The sequence below is a fragment of the Protobothrops mucrosquamatus genome, unplaced genomic scaffold (assembly GCF_001527695.2).
Source record: "Protobothrops mucrosquamatus isolate PMUCROS unplaced genomic scaffold, P.Mucros_1.0 scaffold416, whole genome shotgun sequence".
Taxonomy (NCBI): Eukaryota; Metazoa; Chordata; class Lepidosauria; order Squamata; family Viperidae; genus Protobothrops; species Protobothrops mucrosquamatus.
Genome location: NW_015386745.1, coordinates 1,174,987 through 1,196,690, shown reverse-complemented (window position 1 = coordinate 1,196,690; position 21,704 = coordinate 1,174,987). Strand labels below are relative to the sequence as shown.

Below are 21,704 nucleotides of genomic sequence, written 5' to 3'. Positions count from 1 at the left end.
ACTGAGGATACAAGACAAACATTATTTTATGTTGCAATATTTCATGTTTTCATATTCTGATGTCTGCTTTTTTTTATGTTGTAACTCAGTTTCGTATGGAAGCCCAATGCAAAAAAAAGTAAGTAAGTAAGTAAGTAAGTAAGTAAGTAAGTAAATAAATAAATAAATAAATAATAACCATCACCTAAATTAGCTGCATTTGCTCAGCTGATATTTGTAATCAAACCAGTTTTTTGAACCTTTACAAAAATCTTCAAAATCTATCATCAGCCTTTTATAGGTTGCCTTTGTATTTATAATAAGAGAAAGAAGTGAATATATGAGCTATCAGAATCAAGGCTCCATGACCTAAATAACATATATAAAATCATGGTGCTTTAAAAGAAGGGAGCTGACAAGTAAATGCCTAGAGTGCTTATATAAATGACACGTTGTTTATAGTATTGTGAAACAGAACATCTTTGTGCTTTAAAATGCTTCCTTAGAGGCTTAGTTTTCAAAAAATTTTGCATTTAAAAGCACCACCAGCAAAGCCTTGACATGTTAGTTAAGCATACATGCACTCACTCCAAATATAGGCTAGATAATATTTGGTTGAAAATATTCAGATTTTACATATATAACCTTCAACAAGACTGCATCTTCTAAACTGTTGAATCAATCACCCCAGGGGGAAAATGTGTGTGTGTATTTGTGTATGTATGCATGTGTAGAGAGGGGAGAAGACAATCACACCATCTGTATGAAAAGCGCTGTATATCATCTCAAGCACGAATGTGTTACTTTGCTTTGAAATACTAAAACATATCACATATTTTGATTGACTATCTAGAGTTTTTAAATATAATGACAAAGTGATTAAGCCCAAAGGACTGTTTAATGACTGCATGTTATGAACATTACGTATATAAAATTATACGAAATACAATTCTATGCACATCAGTTCAGAAGTCACCCGTAGGTGTTTCCAGACAAATGGGCATAAAGAGTGCTACTCTGTGAATGAAAATATGAACTCAGATATATTTGTGTTAAAATATAATATAATCATATGTAAAGTTATTTACAAATATAAGGGACTAAAGAAAGATTTCAGTTTTTTTTAACTGAGCTAAAAATACCCAATTGTATCCAGTATATGTATTTACAATTATGTAATTCTGAGTTTTAGAAATACAGTGTTAAATGAAATAGTCCAAAGATTGAATATGATTTGTGATATGCAACCTATAATTAAGCACATCCAACTAGATTTGAATGCTGTGGTAAATCAAAGTTAATTAAAACAGAAAGAAACACTTTTTAAAACTCTTCATTACAGTTACTGTATATGGAGGAAAGAAAAGGTGGAATATGATGATTCATAGAAAACAATGCCGTTCAAGAGTATATGATACCTCTAAACAGTGCTTTTTTTCTAAAAAAAAAAAAAAGATGCCAGAACTCACACATGACATACAACCTGCCTTGCCTACCCTACAAGGTTCCATCCCAAAAAGGTGCCGGAACTCTGTTCTGGGCGTTCTATGAGAAAAAAAAAGCCCTGCCTCTAAACATCATGAACTGATGGCCATGCCAAAATGATTTGCATTTTTGGAATGATTAGGAAGGAGGGGGCGGCATTAGTGCCCCTAAACTTTGGTACCCTAGGGTGGTGCCTGCTTGGCATTCGCCTAAAGTCAGGAAGGTTTAGCTTGTTTCTATTGCCATCACCCATAGCTTATTCTGATATTCTTGTCCTACCACATAGATATGCACATACTTTGTGCATATTTGTGGTCTACTTGAAAGAGATTACTTTTTCCAATCAATCCTATATTTACTGTTTGAGAAATCATTGAACTGCTTTATATTAAGATACTTACTTCACAGGAGGAACCAGAATATCCTGTAGGACATTGGCAAATTTCAACAGCACATGCATCTTTTTGTCCAGTCAGTAAGTCGTTAGCAGATTCCAGGCTGACACCACTCAACCTAATATACAGTATAAGGATAAAGTAGAGGAAATGCTAGTGATTTAAAAGGTAAAATTGTATTTATAATATTTGCTATGCTAGACTGGGTGCAAGTGGGGAGGACTGATCATGTATTTTAGTTAAAAGTAAAATGTGTTTTCCAAAAATTGACTGTCTCCTTTAACTTGGTAGTAGTCATGTTTAGACTACAAATAATCCTTGACTTACCACAGTTAGCATCGTGACTTATGACCATTTTTCATACTTATGACCATTGCAGCCTCTCCATAGACACGTGATTTACATTAGGATGTGTGACAACTGACTCACATTTATGACGGTTGCAGTTCCTGGAGTCATGTGATCCCCTTTTGTAACCTTCTGACAGGCAAAGTCAATGGGGAAACCAGATATACTTAACAACCGTGTTACTAATTTAGCAAATGCAGTGATTCACTTAACAGATGTGGCAAGAAAAGTCATATAATGGAGAAAAACCAACTTAAAAAATTTCTTGCTTAACAACATAAATTTTGGTTGTACGTTGAGGACTATCTGTATAGCATAGCAAATCCACATTAGAACATTGTCGCACAAATGTTAGTAGCCATAGGAAAACTGCTTAGTTTGTAAATTGCACGTTTTACTTATGCTGCAGGCAGACCAAGAATTAGGCTGACTGAGAAACTGTCAAACACATCTTCTTTTCCTACTGAAAAGTAATGGAATCTTAAATTAGATTTATAGATTTGACATTACTTCAAAATATGTTTTACTTTGGAAAAATGATGTTATAAAAAAAATACTTATTCTAAAGTGAATTGCTTTTCTTTACAAGATTCTATACACTAATCAATATAAGGACAGAGATAAAAAAAACATTTCTCTCTATTATACAAGAGATTTTTCATAGTCTTGTCCCAATACAGTAATAAAGATTTGATAAGCACTGTATGCTGTAGCATGAACACATGAAGAAGCCAGTCTAGACTAGAGGAAATCTAACCAGGTGGTTGCTGAAAGTCAGCAATGACTTCATGGTGCACAATCAATCAATCACTAGGTTAACTTAAGGGGCTAGGAGTAGGACGGGGATTAAAACATGTGGATTTTTAACTGTGGATTTTTAATGCTGTTATGTCCCCAGAGTCACTGTGTGTAAGTTGGGCAGCTATATAAATTTGTTCAATAAATAAACTTGTGCAACTCCAGAACCCACAAAAAAGTTGTCCACCATAGGAGATATGGATAGATAGACAGACAGACAGACAGACAGACAGACAGACACATGGATGATAGATAGATCTTGTTTTGAAATATTCATCCATCCATCCATCATCCATGTACATTAGGAATATTATTCACAATCCAATGAAAATCTGAGCATACTTCATCACATTCAAGTCAGTAAACTTTAATCAGCAGAAGTAAGTGTTAAGGAAGCAATCCTAGATACGTTTATTTGGATGTAAATTGTGCTCAGGTAGGATTTGTGTTTAGGAGTTTTAATACGAAAGAACTAAATAAAGTTTTGTAGGGCTATTTACACTGAACTAATTTAGGTGGTCCCAATAAGAAATATTGGGACCAGATTTGTATTTTAATTCAGAGAAATCTTAAAATAAATGTACAACCGAAACCAGATGTTTTTCTTCTAGGTTTGATGGACAAACAGATTGAAAAAAAAATACTTTACTTTTATACATGATAACAGAAGCAACACTTTTATATCACAGAGATGGAAGAATTCATAAAATCCCACAATGGAAGAACAGATGGTGTAGTTAATGGAATGGGCAGAAATGAAGAAATTGACTGCTTTGATTAAAGAAAGGAGTTTATTTGGCTTTCGTTCTACTTGGAAAACTTTTGCACGTTTTGCTTGAAACTGAAAGAAATGGAAATTTTAACTTTGGAATTTGACGATTAGACTTTTTTATGATTACAATAGTACTGTGTGTTACAGTTAATCTTAGAGCAAAAGTTTATAGCATTTTACACTATCTGTACCAAAGAAAACCAGAAGTTATTCTTTTATTCTTTTCTTTAAAAAAGTCTCCTTTTTTCCCCACTTCCAATTTTGCTTGATCCTTGACCCCCCCCCTTTTTTTCTTTTATACTTTTCCCCTTTTTCAGATTAACAAAATAACAGAGTTGGAAGGGACCTTGAAGGTCTTCTAGTCCACCCCCCTGCTCAGGTAGGAAACTATACCATTTCAGACAAATGGTTGTCCAATCTCTTCTTAAAAACCTCCAGTTTAGTTTCTTGCATTTTACCTTGTTCTGAAACTTAATGCTTTGAAAAAAAAACCCACCCTGAACTCAAACTTATTTTTATAGATAAGCGCTGCCTTGACTACCTTATCAAAATCAAAATTAGCTAATATATCAAATATTTATTGATAAAGGATTTAAAGAAAAATAATAAACTAATTTATCTAAATTGGCACAACTTCATAAAAAACTAGTAGATTTACTAGTAATTACTGTAATATATTTTTAAATTCTAATGTTCCTATCCAAGCCTGAATATAAAATTTCTTTGCATCTTAACCAGTGTCTCTGGGAGCATTGCTAAGTAGTTAATTTTTGTGATTCTTTACATAGTCCCATGCTCCCAGTGGAAAATGTTTTAATCTGACCCTGATCTTCTAACTACCATTAGCAAGAGACTCTCCTCAGGGTGAAGTATCATTCTACACACTAAGGAAGCTGAGAGGAGGAAAATTAGCAACATTTTTATTTTTAAAAGTGTAACCTGGTGAAACATTCTGATGCATGGAGGATCCCTGTATTGTGTGAGTTTATTTATTTATTAAATAGATTTATATGGCCACCCAACTCACACATGGTAGGATACAGCATTAAAGTATGTGTGTGTATATGTGTGTGTGTATAAAATGATGATAACCTGGTGCATTGTAGATCAAAGGGTGTCATTTTAGTCTCAAAAATACCTTGGTTATTTTGTTACGAGGATTTTGTTTTTAGAAAATACAAAGGATAATGGCTGTGGTCCAATGCTTTGCTTTGAAGTATGCCTCACAGCCCAGAAGGATAATGGTAAGTAGGGACAAACGCAAATATTTTATGGGAAGTTTTATACTCCATGACAACTATTTGATGACTGGCTAGCTCTTCCACTGAGTAACTTACAAAATATCTACAAACTGGTTTCAAAACTTCAGGTTCCCAAAGCTTGTGGGGTGGGAGGTTAGTTGTCTATATGTCCTACAGGCCACTGAGAAATAAACTCATCTGAGAAGTCATTACGTCACACAGTATCTCTGGCTCCCTATTTCTTGGGCAGTATTTAGATATAATAATAATAATAATAATAATAATAATAATAATAATAATAATAATAATAATAATAATAATAATAATAATAATAATAATAATAATAATAATAATAATAATAATAATAAAAAAAAAAAAGTTGGAAAGGACCTTGGAGGTCATCAAGTCCAACCCCCTGCTCAGGCAGGTAACCCTACACTATTTCGGACAAATGGCTGTCCAGTCTCTTCTTAAAAACTTCCAGTGTTGGCGCATTCACCGCTTCTGGAGGCAGGTTGTTTCACTGGTTAATTGTTCTAACTGTCAGGAAATTTCTCCTTAGTTCTAGGTTGCTTCTCTCCTTGATTAGTTTCCATCCGTTGCTTCTTGTCCTGCCTTCAGGTGCCTTGGAAAATAGCTTGACTCCCTCTTCTTTGTGGCAGCCCCTGAGATATTGGAACACTGCTATCATGTCCCCCCTTGTCCTTCTCTTCATTAAACTAGACATACCCAATTCCAGCAACCGTTCCTCAAATGTTTTAGCCTCCAGTCCTCTAATATTCAAGGAAGCAACATTTTTGACAAAAGGTCTGTTAGATGTCTAGTTTTACATACTTTAGTATATATGGAATTTTGTAAAGCTAGAGTCAATGAAGATTTGCCTGAATTTTTTTTTGAGAAATGCAGTCTAGAAGCCGTACATACATTTTTAAAATCATTTATATCTTGACTTCACTTTTCATGCTACCCAAAGCATTTTTCCAATAACAGAGATAGTCTAACGTGTACTACCCATCCCAGAAATGCATTATTCATATTTAAGATGTCCTTTTACTATATTCCCATTGTTAAGTTTTCATTTAAAATGAGGCAGAAGAAATATTTTTTAAACATACACTAAGATTTGTTAAGGCCAAGAATAAATCTAAAGAACTTAATATCTACACATAACAAAAATTTACTGGTATTTTTACTAAACTATTTACCTACGGAAGCACAGATTGTCTTTTCTTAGTGCCATATAATATAATTTGGAGCAATGAGAAACAGTTACACACAGAACATTTCACTCAGAATTATTCCACATTTGTATTCACTGAACAGTCCCAATTTTCATTAGGTTCTGCTATTTGGTAAATGGTATTTTAATGTGTTTAACAGTTTTTATTCATTGAAAAAAGCTGCAGTGCAATTTTTCCCCACTTCAGTGTAGTAATTTCTATTCCTCTGTGTCGTTCAGCAAACATTAAAGTACATAATGTTGGCAGTAATGGGATACCGGATCTTGGAGATACTTGAGAAATTCAAGTATCTAGACCAAATATTTAATATGATTGCTAGCGTGGCAGACACTGTTGACTTCTAAATGCAAACGAGATTAAACAAGATGCAGCTTTTGAAGCAATAGTAGTGCAGTTTACGGTCTGCTATTACATTAATTGTTGTATCCTGAGATTAAAAAGGAAGGAAGGAAATCACCAGCACCATATGATACTATTGGAAAGCTTCTAGGTCACACATTGTCTCCATTTCACGCAACATTATTCCCTAGTTGAATTCACTGAGTGGTTTCAATTCCCCTTAAGTACTGAAATCTAAACATGGGCTACAAAGCTACTACTGACCTTTTAAACTTTGAAAATTGACTTTTTTCAGCCTATCCTAAGAAAGTAGGAACTTGCTCATTGCCTAATTGCCTCTGAGAGGCCCAGGCCAGAGAAAGTATGACTTGGTCATGACAGTAAAGCATTTTCTCTTTTAAAATGTGTTGCCTTTTTGAACAATTCCCACAATTACGAATATGCATTTCAGTGCATTTTAATATGCTTTGATGATTTATCAGCATGTTTTTAACAAAGACCAATGATACCCATTTTAATGATGATTACACTTCGGGCTCCAAAAGATAGAGTGGTGATCATCTGATGCACGTTGATAAAGCAGCAAAGACAGACAGGTAGTCCTGGACTTATAACTATGTATTTAGTGACCGTTCAAAATTACAACAGCTCTTAAAAAAAGTAACTTATGACCGGTCCTCACATTTTATGACCGTCATAGTATCCCCGTGGTCATCTGAACAAAATCTGGACACTTGGCAACTGTGAGACACTTATGATCATTGCAGTGTCCTGAGATCATGTGATTGCCATTTGTGTACTTCCCAGCCAGTTTCCAACAAGCAAAGTCAATGGGAGAAGTCAAATTCACTTAATGATCATGTGATTCACTTAATAACTGTAGTGATTTGCTTAACAACCATGACATAAAAGATTGTAAATTGGGCATGGCTCACTTAACAATTGCCTTGCTTAGCGGTGGAAATTTTGCCCCCAGTTACAACTGTAAGTTGAGAACTCTCTGTAAGAAGGAACTATGGCTGATCTCCCAGACTGAGATGGGAGCCTTCTCCATGTTTTATATTCATCATCTTTGTTTCTATTATGCCCTAGGCTAAAGTTTCAGAATAAGAAAAACATGAACATATAATTGGATGTATATCAAGGTAATGTCTGCTGTTCTCACCGCCAACTCTCTCTATTGAATATGCTGTTTGTGCAGGAATCTACCCATGCACAGGTCTCACAATGTGTATTGTAGGGAAAAAAATGATGGGGTTGATGGCAAAGGTCTAGTAAAAAAGATTTTCAAACTTCTGGGACAACAAAATTTAATAATAATAAAAAAATACCTGGAACCATTGCTGCCTGCTTCACATGCACATAATATGATGGTTCTTCATGAGCACAAATACTTCCTGGGGAAAGGAAGGTTTCTGAAAGTCAGCAGACAGGCTTCCTATAGAAAAAAAGGCTGGAAAGCCCTTAGTTGAATTAAAATGGTATTGTGGGGGTGGGTGGGTTTCCCTCTTAGTTTTTCATGGAATTCTGTCAAATTCTGGGACCCTGGATTTGGAGAAAAAACACTGAAAACTCCCGATCTAGTGCATGGCTCCTAGCTGTGTAAGAATATTAACAAAAAAATGGGACCGCAGAATGGAAGTAGCCCCCACTCCAATCTTATTAATTTTTTTCCATTTTGAACATCAGTATAGGACAACAAAATAGAATGAACACATGTACTTTATTTACAATATAGGTGATTGCTCTGGATACTTGTAGAATAGCAATCTTTATTTGTGTGGATGACTTTCTACCTACAAGTGAAGAAAATATGACCTCAGAATGGAAAGAAAAAGAAAGAATTGACAGTAATCAAATGAAATTGCTTTAAGGAGAGTTGTGTTGTTACAGAAAAGTAACATTCTAGTCGATGTATCCGGGCTCACTAAGCCTTAGCTACAGATACAGAAACCTCAAATAGGTCTACTCTTAAAGGGTAAAGTTGGTCTCATCAAACAAAACCCATTACTGACACTACTACCGTGTTTCCCTGAAAATAAGACCGGGTCTTATTTATTTATTTATTTATTTATTTATTTATTGCCTTCAAAAGAGGCACCAGGTCTTATTTTCGTGGATGTCTTTTATACTCACCTCCAGCACCAACAGCCCCACCCAGCCGGACTACTTCTTTTGTGGCCGAAGGAGCAGCGTCATTCTGCCACTGCATTCCGGCCTGCATTTCACAGTCAGGCCTTTCTGGAAGGCCTCTGCAGCTCAGTTCTCGGCTGCAGTGGCCTTCCAGAAAGGCTTGTGACTGAGAAATGCAGGGCTGGCTACAGAAGACACCACAGAAAAAGTGGACTGGTGAGGAATGGCCTGGATGCAAGGTTAAGTGAGTGCAGGGCGTGTGGGGCAGCTCCCATCCTAGCTTGATTTTTAGGTGTGTGCCTCGTCCCAAAACTAGGGCTTATTTTGGGGGTAGGGCTTATATTAGGCCCACCCCCAAAATCAAGCTAGAGTTTATTTTCAGGGTAGGTCTTACTTTCGGGGAAGCACGGTATCTACAGAATAAAAAAGATAACACAGGCATAAAATTGGATTACTTTTAGAGGAAGCTTTTGAAAAATAAGAAAGAGGTAAAACAATGTATGTATTGAGGAAGCCAATGCCATGCAGAAGAGAAGAAAACTAAGGAATAGAAGGAGGGGTGACTGAGGGATCAAAAACCTTGACACGAGTGAAGGTAGAAGACATGTAGTAGAGAAGGCTCAAGAGGAATACACAAAGAAATAAGAGAAGCAATGAGAGGATAAGGCAAAGCTGTGAAGAAACTTAGGAGCTGAGTAGTTTGTATTCATACTGAAGTGATAGGTTAATAGAACAACCTATTACAGTTTTAAATTTCTTTCTTTAAATTTCTTACTATCCAGTTTTAGTTTTGCACATTTTTTTAAAAAACAAGTCTATTAATACAAAAATGCAAATTGCAAGTGAAAGTGCATGCAAAATTCATTAAGTGAAAAAAATAGATAACTAAATATATACAGCAAGAAAAATCCACACAAAATGTATTCATTTTTAGACTTATTATACTATTGTTTTATCTCAACTGCCAGGTATGTATTTATTTTCTGCTCTTGTTACTTTCAATTGTTTTAATAGCTCAAAATCATTCAATGAGATGGCAGCTGTATAATTGAATAAAATTACAAATGCTTTCAGAAAAGCATTTTTTTTAATAAAAAATGGATGATGCTTAAACTCATATAAACTTACATTGTGTTCATTTATATTGCAATGACATCAGTGGCCCTTAATTTTTAATAAAATTGTCTACAATTATACAAAGAAATTAGTATTTCTATGCCATTTTTTTTCTTAACATGACAGTTAATAATAATATATGTTGGCTCTAAACCCAGCATGCTTAACTGAGTCAATGAGAAGATTAGTGTATTGTTGAAGCACCAAAAAGAGTTCAGTTAATTCAATCAACAAATCTGTAGGGTGCTAAAGTTAACCCCAAGCAGGCCCAATCATGTATAGATAGTCCTCGATCTACGGCCACAATTGAGCCCAAAACTTATGTTGCTAAGTGAGACATTTGTTAAGTGAGTTTTGCCCCATTTTACGACCTTTCTTGCCACAGTTGTTAAGTGAATCATTGCAGTTATTAAGTTAATAACACAGTTCTTAAGTGAAGCTGGCTTCCCCACTGTGCTGGTCAGAACGTCGCAAAATGTGATCACATGCAACTATTATAAACATGAACCAATTGACAAGCATCTGAATTTAGATCACGTGATGTGGGGATGTTGTAGCGATTGTGTGAAAAACAGTCATAAGTCACTTTTTTTCAGTGCTGTTGTAACTTTGAACGATCACTAAGCGAACTGTTGTAAGTTGAGGATAGCCTGTATAGGGTTAAACTAATTCCACAGATCAATCACCTTGTGGAGAAACCTAAATCCAGTCAATTGATCTGTTTTGCCTGCCTTGACCCCACCCCCTCAAATCCCCAGCAGTTGGGAAAGTATGGTTGCCCATGAATCCTGAAGGCATCGTCCACACCTCTGACCACAATTGCTTAGCAACACTTTCTTGCTCCTACACAGCCAATGGGGAAGAAGCTAGTAACATTATGAAGCCTTACCAGCACTTACATAGTTTAAGGATTCAGAGATGCCACCTCTGAGTGGCATTTCAAATGGTAATTCGATTATACAATCTCACTTGGTTAGTGGATGATTGGATTAAGCATTTTATGAGAACAGAGTTATTGTGTATTATTTACTCTATTTACCTCCTTTAATTACAAAGCTGAATAATCCATAGATTCATATGTTGCATGATAAACAGCATATTTATTTCTTCTGGTGGTCTGTTGAGTCATTATTAGTCTAGTTTATCTCTTATCTCTAGATTAGCGATGTTAGTTGGAGATGATTTTTAAACATTTATGAAATATTATTTGTCCACAGGCTAGCAAAGTGAGCAATATTGCTCTATGATATAAAATTGTCTGACATAAAGGCAAGTAAGACAGAAAATACAATCTACTTCTGCCAGCCCCGAATGGTAGAATTTCACCAATCTTCAGAGAGAACAAAATGCCTTTTCAACAGTTACCTGTAGATGGCATTCATCCCATTGCTGTATGTGGCTCTTATAAGGAGTCTTTTTATATTCGCCAAAACAGTCATAAATTCCCTTTTGCTGACTGGGACGCCGTGCAGCATGAATAAGTTGTGCTTCAGTATGACTTCTTCTGTGTGCTCTTCAAATGGGTTTAAGTGAATCCCTTCCTGTGACGTGCTTATTTTCAACCCACTTCCCTAATTGTAAGAAATGACACAGATGCAAATATTTAAAAAAGCAAATTTCAACGCTGCATTACTAGAGAGCAGAACACCTTGATATAAATGTGTACTACATAGTGTGTTTCATTTAAATGATTATTCTCTAGAAACAATACCACTGTCTCTAGGAAAACATGGTCAACAATGGAAAAAGGCAAATCAGATCACCTATAGGAAATCGGGTGACATATTTATATTTTTCATGAACGTACGGTAGATAGAATTCTGTCCGGCATTCATTATCAGTGGTTTAGAGGTATCATAAAATTAAATAAAGACATATAAGTAATACATGCTACCTCCAGAGTATGCAATTCAGATAACTTTTATATTATGCTTTAATGGTGATTCTATGCAGAGCTTGGAAGGAATACTTTGATTCAATAAAGGTTTGTGTGATGAACCTCCTTAAAACGGTTTTGTAAAGCAAAGCATACATATGTGTGTGCACGTGTGCAAACACATACACTTCAACTAAATAAAGTAGCCACACTGCTCTATTTTGAATGGTCTTCTAGTGTAGCCTATAGACATGAGCTGAAACCTCGTCTGGGTATTGGAAGAGCCTTTGAGCATCTTGCTGAGACAAAGCTAAGTTGCATCAGAGGAATAATGTCATTTAAAAAGAATGGGCTTCATTTGCAATAAGCGCCTCTGTTAAGAGCCATTTCTGTATGTTATTACACATACAGTTTGTGTGCATCTGTCTAAAATAAATAGAATTTAACACGATTACCTAAAATAGTAGCCCAGGTGTCGCTGTGATTATCATGTTCTGGAATATTACTTAGCATTATGCAATCCCTTTCCTTACCATCCAAAGATAACACCTAGCCTACATAGACATGGCTATATTTGCATGCATCTGTCCTAATACTCTACTTTTAAATCAAACTCTGGATGGCTCAGATTCTAACATGTACATTTTATAACACTAAGAAATATTCTAGAACATGTAAATCATTGTTCAGATAGACACAGCCAGACCTGGGCTAGTCTTTGAGGTAATCATCTTACATTTTATTTATTTTAGACAGATGCACGCAAACTGTGTATATAATAACATAAAAATGATGACATGGTGTAACGTGCTATATGTTGTTGTTCATCTGAGGTTGTATTTACCTTCTTTTAAGAAGTGCTAAGGACCAGATGATTTTTTTCACCTAATTCTGATACTTAAAACTATAGAACTCAAAGAGAGTGTATCTATTTTTTCACATGACTGTGTGTATATGTATTTATTTATGTGTGTACATGTACAGTATGTGTGTGTGTGTTATTGTATATAACAATATATATAAACAATAAAACAAGCACACCCCTCCCATGCCAATCTCATCCAGCTCTTGAAGGAAAAGTCAGGTCTTAAGTACTTTTCAGAAGTTAAAAAGGGTAGGGTCTGCTGACTCTCAAGGGGAAGGCTATTTCTGCTGCTCTTTTCTCCATCTTTGAAATAAAAAAAGTCACACGGTAGCTCTTTTTGGGAAGAGAACTCTTGCAATGAGTTTCTTTCTTAGGTCTTATGGATTCTGTTTACAGTGTGCTGTTGGCAGTTTACCCATTTATATCTAGTGAGATAATACGCTACCTCTATGATGACATCAGACTGAAGGACAGCCTCAGCAATATCTTCTTCCCCAGCGAGGTCATATGAAACAGTAAATTTCAGATGTCCTCCAGCAGCTGTTATCTGTGGTAAAGGGGAAAAAAAAAGAATGATACTGGTTATATAACAGAAAACATGCCTTTAACCATTTTGAACTACTCTTTTCCAATTATAGGACCTTCAAGGGCAAAGGCTTCTTGTGTAATGAAAGGACATGTGGATGATAGAGAGCTCCAAGGGAAGTGTCATTGTGAGCTGTCCCTGTCCTTACACAATCTCTCTTTGCCACAACCAGTGCGGCAATGCTCTGTATAAGTAATGTTCCTCTAGACCTTTGTAAAGACTGGAATCCTAAGAAAATGTGGTTTTCCCCTAAAGGTCTGTCACAAAGGAAGTAACATATGTTACTGTATAATTTTCTTTTCATCTTTCTCTCTCTGTCTCTCGCTTCTTACACTCTATTTTTATTTTAAAAAAAACCAACATGTATTTGGCTGATATTAAATTGTCAAAAGCAGGTGGAGGAACTGGGGTTTTGTGCTCATTTATCTGTCCTGCCTCTCTTAGTTTCTTCCCCATGTCCATTTTCCAGGTACAGAGTTACTACAGAGGCAATCTTTGACAACAGCTTGGAGGAGTAGGCTGCTATTACAGAATGTTTTTTTTCTCTTTTTGACAAAGTATAATCTAAAATAGAATAAATGTGTCCCTAGAAAGTCAACCACATTTAATTTAAAAGAAAGTCACCATAATTTTTCTTATAGCTGTATGTTGCCTTTTGCTTCACATTTGGCCATTGCATAAGGTCCTTTGACTCTTAAGGTACTATAATGTTACATCTCTATTTTTTGTTAAGTATTTACACTTTACTGATTGTGTTTGGTCTAGTGGTTAAGGCATCAGGCTATAAATAGGGAGACTGTTGAGTCCTGCCTTAGCCATGAAAGATCAAGTGATAACTTTGCCCCCCACCTCCCTCCCTCCCTCCCCCCCTCTCTCCTAACACACCTCACCTCATGGGATTGTTGTGGAGAAAATAAGAGGAGGAAGGTATATTGGATAGGTTTTCTACCTTGAGTTATTTATAAAAAACAATAAAATAAAAATAAATAAAATTCCAGGGGAAAACCCCAACAAATTACATATTAAATTATGTATAAGAAATGCAATAATTTTGCTTAATTCCTTGAACAAAAAAGAATTCATTTTTAAATTTTTGGAATAAAGCAAATTTCATAGTCAAATATAAACAAAGAATCAGAGAATCAGAAAGCCCATTCCATCCACTGTGTAATTATGTAGCAAGTTCTCCACATACTTCCTCCTCAGAGTTGGATAAGGAAATTCTCATATTTTTGTTTAAGAATACATTTTTGTGATCTGCCAAAATATATGGAAGGTTGTAATACATAGAAAGTGCTAACATCCATTCTTCTTGATTCATATATTTCATACAAAATAATATAATATACCTTTGGTGAAAAAGTAAGGAAAGCTACATTTGCATAAGCTACATGCCAAAGATGTGTATAGTATGGTAAGTAGCATATGCTTTTTACTAGAACTAGCAGTACAAATGCTTTTTACTAGAACTGCAATGGAAGAATATCTATTAGGAAACTAAATTTGGCTCTGGTTATTCAGAGAATGTGATGAGATTTCAAAAATGACTTCTGGACCATTATCCTACTAGTCTTCTGTACCTATGCTATGTTTTGTACCCCTATAACAATGGGGACAGGCCTAAATGTTCATAGATGATGCTAAAGAATTGTATAGGTGACCAGTCATTGCTTGAGATTGCCCTAAAGAGACTCAGTACAGAAACTGTGTTAAGAGTGATCACTTACAGCTGAATTTTTATCATAGCAAACAGCTTTAATTAGGCTGGTTTGCCTGACTGCCACACTTGGTATCTGAGCTAGAGACACGATACACCAAGAAACCTACTTAGATAACCTACAACTAACTTTGATCAATGGCTTCTGTTAAGCATCATTAACCACAAGAGATCTCAAAGCCATTTTAAGTAGGTCTGAAGAAGTACAGTAAGCTATTACATATGCCAGTATACATATGCTCAATATATATATATTGAACATGTCTGTCTGTCTATCTACACGTACATGGATACATTTGGTTTAAAACCTCAGTCTATCCTCTAATGGTATATTGACATACATGATTAAAATGCAATGAAGCTAATGAACGATGCAATATATCTAGAAAAGTATCTAGAAAACCTCCAACTTCCCTTCCAATGCTATTATTCTGTTATTCTGAATATAGAATAACAGAGTTGGAAGAGACCTTGGAGATCTTCTTGTCTAACCCCCTGCTTAAGCAGGAAACCCTATACCATATCACACAAATGGCTGTCCAGTCTCTTCTTAAGAACCTCCAGTGATGGAGCACCTACAACTTCTGAAGGTAACCCGTTTCACTGACAGATTGTTGGGTCAAGAAATTTCTCTTTAACTGTGGCATCTGCTTCTGCAACTTAGCCTCCATTTGTATGAAAAAGGGGATGGAGTAAGCCATTGATTTGGGGCTGGTGCCTGAGCCTTTTGAATTTTAATATTTATGGAAGAAGGAAAACAACAGTATGGGGCAAGTAGGATATGCAGCAGGCATTCCATTCTCTCTCTCTCTCTCTCTCTCTCTCTCTCTCTCTCTCTCTCTCTCTCTCTCTCTCTCTCTCAGGCTAGCCAGAGTTTCTCTCCATCTCAGTTTACCCCAAGCAGTGAAGTCTTTTTAGTCGGTATCTGTGCCATCAAAAGTGTGTGATTTTCATTTTGCTTTGCTTTTCATATTTGCTGCATATTGTAGACCTCTTGCTGTTCACATCCTCTAGGGGCCAATGACCCATAGCTTGAGGCCCTCTGGATTAGCACTTATTTGATAGGATTTTTACTAGAAGTCTAAGAATATTAATATGAAATATATAAAACCTATGCTCTTTGCTTCTGTTGCCCCAAGCTTACATTTCAAATATCACAATACACCGGTTGTTTTAGAGCCTCTAATTTTTGACCTTCTCAAAGGAAATGCGATAATTGAAGAAAGCAGCGGTAATGTTAAAATTGATACATTCTGCAATGTCAGGCATTCCATTAAGCACAATGCAGAAAAGTGTTTATCCTTCATTTTCAAATGTATGATTCTGTGTTGAGTAAAAATGTGTGACAATCAGAGTTTGCTTTGGTGAGATAATACAAATCGATTAAATAAATACAATATCCTAGAACAAGTTCAGATTGCTGATATAACAAAACTGAATACAGCTGTGAACTGTGTGAAGATTTCTAACATTGATTCTTGTGCATGAATTGCCAATATGTGTGCACACTGTTTAACAACAGTTTGGTGAGGGTGTTTGAACTTGTGAGTTGACTCTGAGAATTCTCACACCACTATGAATCCCAGAGCATTTGTATCTCAGCAGAGTTCTTCCTTTGGGCCAACCACAAGGCCTGGCAAAAGAAGAAGAAAAACATATGTGCAAATTAATGCAAGAATTGTCTATATTGCTATATAGGTAGTCTTCGACTTACAACAGTTTGTTTAGTGACTGTTTGAAGTTACAATGGCATTGAAAAAAGTGACTTATGACCATTTTTTACACTCATGACCATTTACAGCAGCATCCCCATGGTCACTTAATCAAATTTTAGAACTGGTTCATATTTTATGATGGCCACAATGTCATGTGATCACCTTTTGTGACCTTCTGACAAACAAGGTCAGTTAACAACTGTGTTGTTAACTTAACAACTGCAGTGATTCACTACTATGACAAGAAAGGTCATAAAGTGGGGCAAAATTTACTTAATAACTGCTTTGCTTAGCAACAGAAAAGTTGTGATCGTAAATTGAGGATTACCTGTATTTAATTTGATATCCTGGAGTTTGATATCCTGGAGTTCAAGGCAACTTAGAACTGGATATTTGAGGAAGCTCTTCAGAAAAATGAATGTAGACTGTGCAAAGTACTGTCAGTGTCACCTGGGACTTTCCCAAGAATGAAGGAATGGCTGAATTAAGCCCTGCTCTGTAAAAGATGGAGTTATAGAGGGATCTAACTGAGATCTTTTCTTGAACCTACAACTACAACCTACAACTATAAGATTAGAGGTAAATTGCATGATCTCCTCTATGGAATAAACCTTTCCCCTCCTAATGAGGCATGTGTAGATAGTTTGGGATGCCTCTGGAGATGGGAAGCTGGGGGAAGGAGGTGCCCCCCCCTTCAGGTGATCCAGTTAGGGAAGATGAGAGACTAAAAGAGGAAGACATCTTAAGAGCCAGAAGCCTTTGGCAGCTGGACACCATTCTTAATCACCATCACATACTTAATTGTATGGTTTCTGAAGTCCCCTCTCTGGTGATATGGTTAAGTATGAGGCTGGTTCCTACAATGGGATCTTATTTAGTTGTGACTTAACTGCGATTGCTATTCTGCCAAAGGCGGATGAGCTTAATCTTGTGACTGGTCCCCAGTTATGGGAACTGAGGGTTCAGTTGATTGTATACTCTCAGAAAGAACAATTACATGGTTTGGGGATCCTCCTAGAGTTGTCATTAGAGGTCCAAGCAAGAGGTTCAGGGGGTGGGAGCACCTATGCCAACTTTAGTTTGTATGTCAACAATGTCCTTTCTTGGATAAGTACAGCTTAGTTGTGGTTGTTCCTGGAATGGTAATCTCACATTTATCTTACTATAATGTGCAAAACATGGACTAAGTTTGTACTTGGTTTTGAAGCTTCCACTGGTAGAATTGCAGTGGCCAAGTTCCTTGGAGGACTTTCTGGCCATATATTGTAGCCGTCACTTGGATAACAAGCCAGGGTCAAAGTTCTGATTATGATAAAGTATAAAGCTCTACATAACTCGGGGCAAGCTGTAAACCTGGTGGACCTTTGCCATTACTGACATAAGGCTCTTCCACACCATTCGCTAAATGCTGTCAGGCAACGCTTCAGGAAATGGGTTTGCAAAATGTGAACGGATGTTGTTGCCTCTAGCTTATCTCCATCCTATCGTAAATGTAGCTTTTGCATGTGCCTTTTTGCTTCTAAATGCTGCCTTTAAAAAACAATGAACCACGCTAAGCAGTCATAAAGGCTTACTTCCTACTAAAGCAAGATTAGGGGCAGAGAGCTGCCCTGCTCTCATTGAGCGCATGAGGCTACTGATTTTGGCCTTTTGACACTCCTGACTCTCCCACTGTGCCAAAAAGTCATCTCTCCCACTTCCTTCCCAGGGGGGCAGAGGAGGGCGAAAATAACCCCCTTAGTAATTATTCTGTGGAATTAGAGAACAAACAAACTAAAACGACTCATTTCTCTTCTTTCTTTCCACCCAGTATGCCTACAATCCATGCATGGGGAGTGGGGTATTTGGTTCCTCTTACCTGGCTTGTCAGTACGGTGGAAAGAGGGCAGGCAAATTGTTGGCCTTAGGATCCTTCTCCATAACACTGCCTGATCAGAACAACTCTTAGCATCATTGCTGAGACATGGAATGAAATCTGGACCACAGGTTTTTAGGCTGCAGATCCCATAATCCAATAATTGAGTGCCATGGGAGATTTGCATAGCTGCACAGTGCCACCTGGTGGCTCCTTTCTCTAATGGCATCTGCATCTCATGACATTCTCATCCTCACTCTCATCTTTTATCCACCTCTTCAACCAGGCCTTCCATGTACAGGAACGCTGAATATAGGTAATACAACCGCAATTGAGCCCAATTTCCGTTGCTAAGCAGGACAGTGTTTAAGTGAGGTTTGCCCCATGGTATGACTTTTTGCCATAGTTTTACAGAAATCACTGCAGTTGTTAAGTGAATCATGCGGTCATTAAGCAAACTGGCTTCCCCATTGACTTTACTTGTCAAAAGCCAAGTTTGGGAAGGTTATGAATCGTGATCATGTGATCCTGGGACAGTGCAAGTGCCCAGATTTAAATCACGTGATCCTGGGGATGCTGTTGCAACAGTCACAAGTGTGAGGAATGATCATAAGTCATTTTTTTTCAGTGCTGTTTTAGCTCGGAAGGATCACTAAATGAATGGCTGTAATTTGTTTTGGTCTTCTCCCTACAGAGGAATATGGCTTTTTGCTGCTTTAAAAATAAATATTTTAAAACTTAAAGTTATTAAACTTATTTAAAATGTTTTAAATAAATGTACTAAGTGAATAAAATACATGTTTTATGAAAATATTTGTGATTGTATTTTCTATTTTGCATTGTATACAATTTTTTGTAAACCTTGGAACCTCTCGGCATAAGAAACCATGTGAAAATAGGACCACCTGCACTCTTCAAAAGGAATCAGAAGAAATGCTTCAACTTTATATGAATCTGAGCACAGCACCCCTCTGGCATCTGTTATAGCAACCCATCTTTTTTTCAGTTTCCCCACAAGCCTGGACAGCACTTAGACTTATAGACCACTTCACAGTGCTTTTACAGCGCTCTCTAAGCCATTTACAGAGTCAGCATATTGCCCCCAACAATCTGGGTCCTCATTTTACCGACCTCGGAAGGATGGAAGGCAGAGTCAACCTTGAGCCGGTCAGGATCAAACTCCTGGCAGTGTGCAGTGAGTTTACCTGCAATACTGTATTCTAATCATTGCGCCACCACGGCTCATAAAGAGATGCATCCCTTTTTTTCCAGAAAGACAATCTGTTTTAATAAATAGCAAACAGGCAATATGCTTGTGCTGGATCTCAAGCAGTTCTTCAAAATGATTTTCAAATAAAAATGCATTAAATAAACAAACAAGGAAATAATATCAGAGCAAGTATGAATCCAATTTGCAAAGAAAGAACGTAATATTCTAAATTAACCTTTCTTCTAGTCACAACCCCATTCAGCTTACATATTCTTCCTATTTGTAAAGCCTAAGCTGCCACTGTCCACAATTCATACCTTCTCTTACATATTATTAGATCATCCTTAAGTGATGGTATCTCTTGGCAATTGGACAGAAGACATAAGTTATTTAAATGAAAGTCAATGTTATACTCTCCAGGATTTTATAGGCATATATTGCAATGTGTCTTAAATGGATTAAACTTTTAATGCTTCAAAGCAACTGTAATAAATAAACATTTGAGAAAACATTAAACAATCATCAGGTATAAGCAAGCTCATATTTAATGCTAGGTAGGACAGCATGCTGTACTATAATTAGAGACGCTCCTGTAAAATGGCACTTATTATTCAGTAGATTTCCAGCATAACCCCAAATTAAAGGCAACTGAGACAAACTGCCAAACGGAGAACAGGCCATCTTACCAGATGGCCAGTAAGTATCTGTACTCCTTTTGGGGGTTACAGGATGCGCAGATGGAATATCTGAACATCTGTTTGCTTTAATTTACACGCTTATGTTTTAAGAGAATGTTCCATCATTAATCCAGCACTAGATTGGATTAGCAATTTCAGGAATAATAAATACTGACTGGAAATTCACAAAGAGAATTTTTTATGCATTTGTTGTATTTAGGGAAAAAGGCAAAAAGAGAGATGGAGAAATGAATTCTAATGAAGCTCTTACCATAGAAACTAAGCAGGTAAATCTTACAGAATACAATTTTTAGCTACAAGTCCATGTAAAGTTCAGTTATAAGATGACATGGATTTAAAAGAACTCTTTAATTTCTGGAAAGTCATTTGTTCCAAGTTAGTATGACAGATTTAAGAACTATTACTTTTTGCTTTGCTTGAATAGGTCCATCAAAATTAAGACATTTTTACAATAATTTTGTTCATTGTAAATATTCTCCAAGGGAATATGATGTTTGCTTTATTATGGAATGAGTGCCATCATCATTTTTCAGGGCTAGTGTTAGAGTGTGTGTATTTATATGTACATGTATGTATGTGTATATACACACACACACACAAATGGAGAGAGAGAGAGAGAGAGAGAGAGAGAGAGAGAGAGAGAGAGAGAGAGAGAGAGAGAGAGAGAGAGAGAGAGATTGTATTACTAATTAGTGCCTATTTCAGAGTGCCTTGGAGAATCAAGTTGCCACAATTGTCAAAGGCACGGTCATTCTAAGTCCTTGTATTATCTATTCCATGTATAGTTGCTGGCATCGTCAAATGGCTATGCGTGGTCTTCAGAGATATACTGTACAGTCATATTTCCAATAAATAGAGATATAGAGATATAGAATCAAGCTGCCACAATTGTCAAAGGTACGGTCATTTCTAGGTCATTTTATTTTCTATTCCATCTATAGAGATACCCCCACCACAGTTGCTGGCATTGCAAAATGGCTATGTGTGATCTTCAGAGATATATTGAACAGGCATATTTTCAATAAAAGCCTCCCACTTAAGCCTCAATTATGCATAGTTTTCATATAACTCGGACCATTCTTTAAAGGGGGTTGAGGAGTCAAGATCAGGGTGTGAAATAATGGGTTGGTTCAAAATGGTCATTCATGAGATTCTGAAAGTTTGCAAATGGTTTGCAAATAGATAACAATCAGCATAATTTTCAAGCATAATGATGAAGACTTGTATGTATTATAGATCCTCCAAACAAGTACTGTGCCATCCTTTAGACTGTTCACTGTGATTTTACTCTCAGATAAAGGTAGATAAAAAAGGAAAAATAACTAAATCTAGTTT

At 36.4% G+C, this 21,704-nt stretch overlaps 1 protein-coding gene across 1 annotated transcript in view; it reads right to left on the bottom strand.

Annotated features, from left to right (window-relative positions):
• LOC107287708 (laminin subunit alpha-2) overlaps positions 1–21,704 on the bottom strand; it is a 203,281-nt gene that overhangs the window by 46,148 nt on the left and 135,429 nt on the right. Inside the window, exons 13-15 of the mRNA XM_029284188.1 lie at positions 13,004–13,135; positions 11,213–11,418; positions 1,866–1,977 (exon numbers count right to left, since the gene is read on the bottom strand). Of these exons, the coding sequence (XP_029140021.1) occupies positions 1,866–1,977; positions 11,213–11,418; positions 13,004–13,135 (450 nt within the window). The remainder of the gene's footprint in view (positions 1–1,865; positions 1,978–11,212; positions 11,419–13,003; positions 13,136–21,704) is intronic.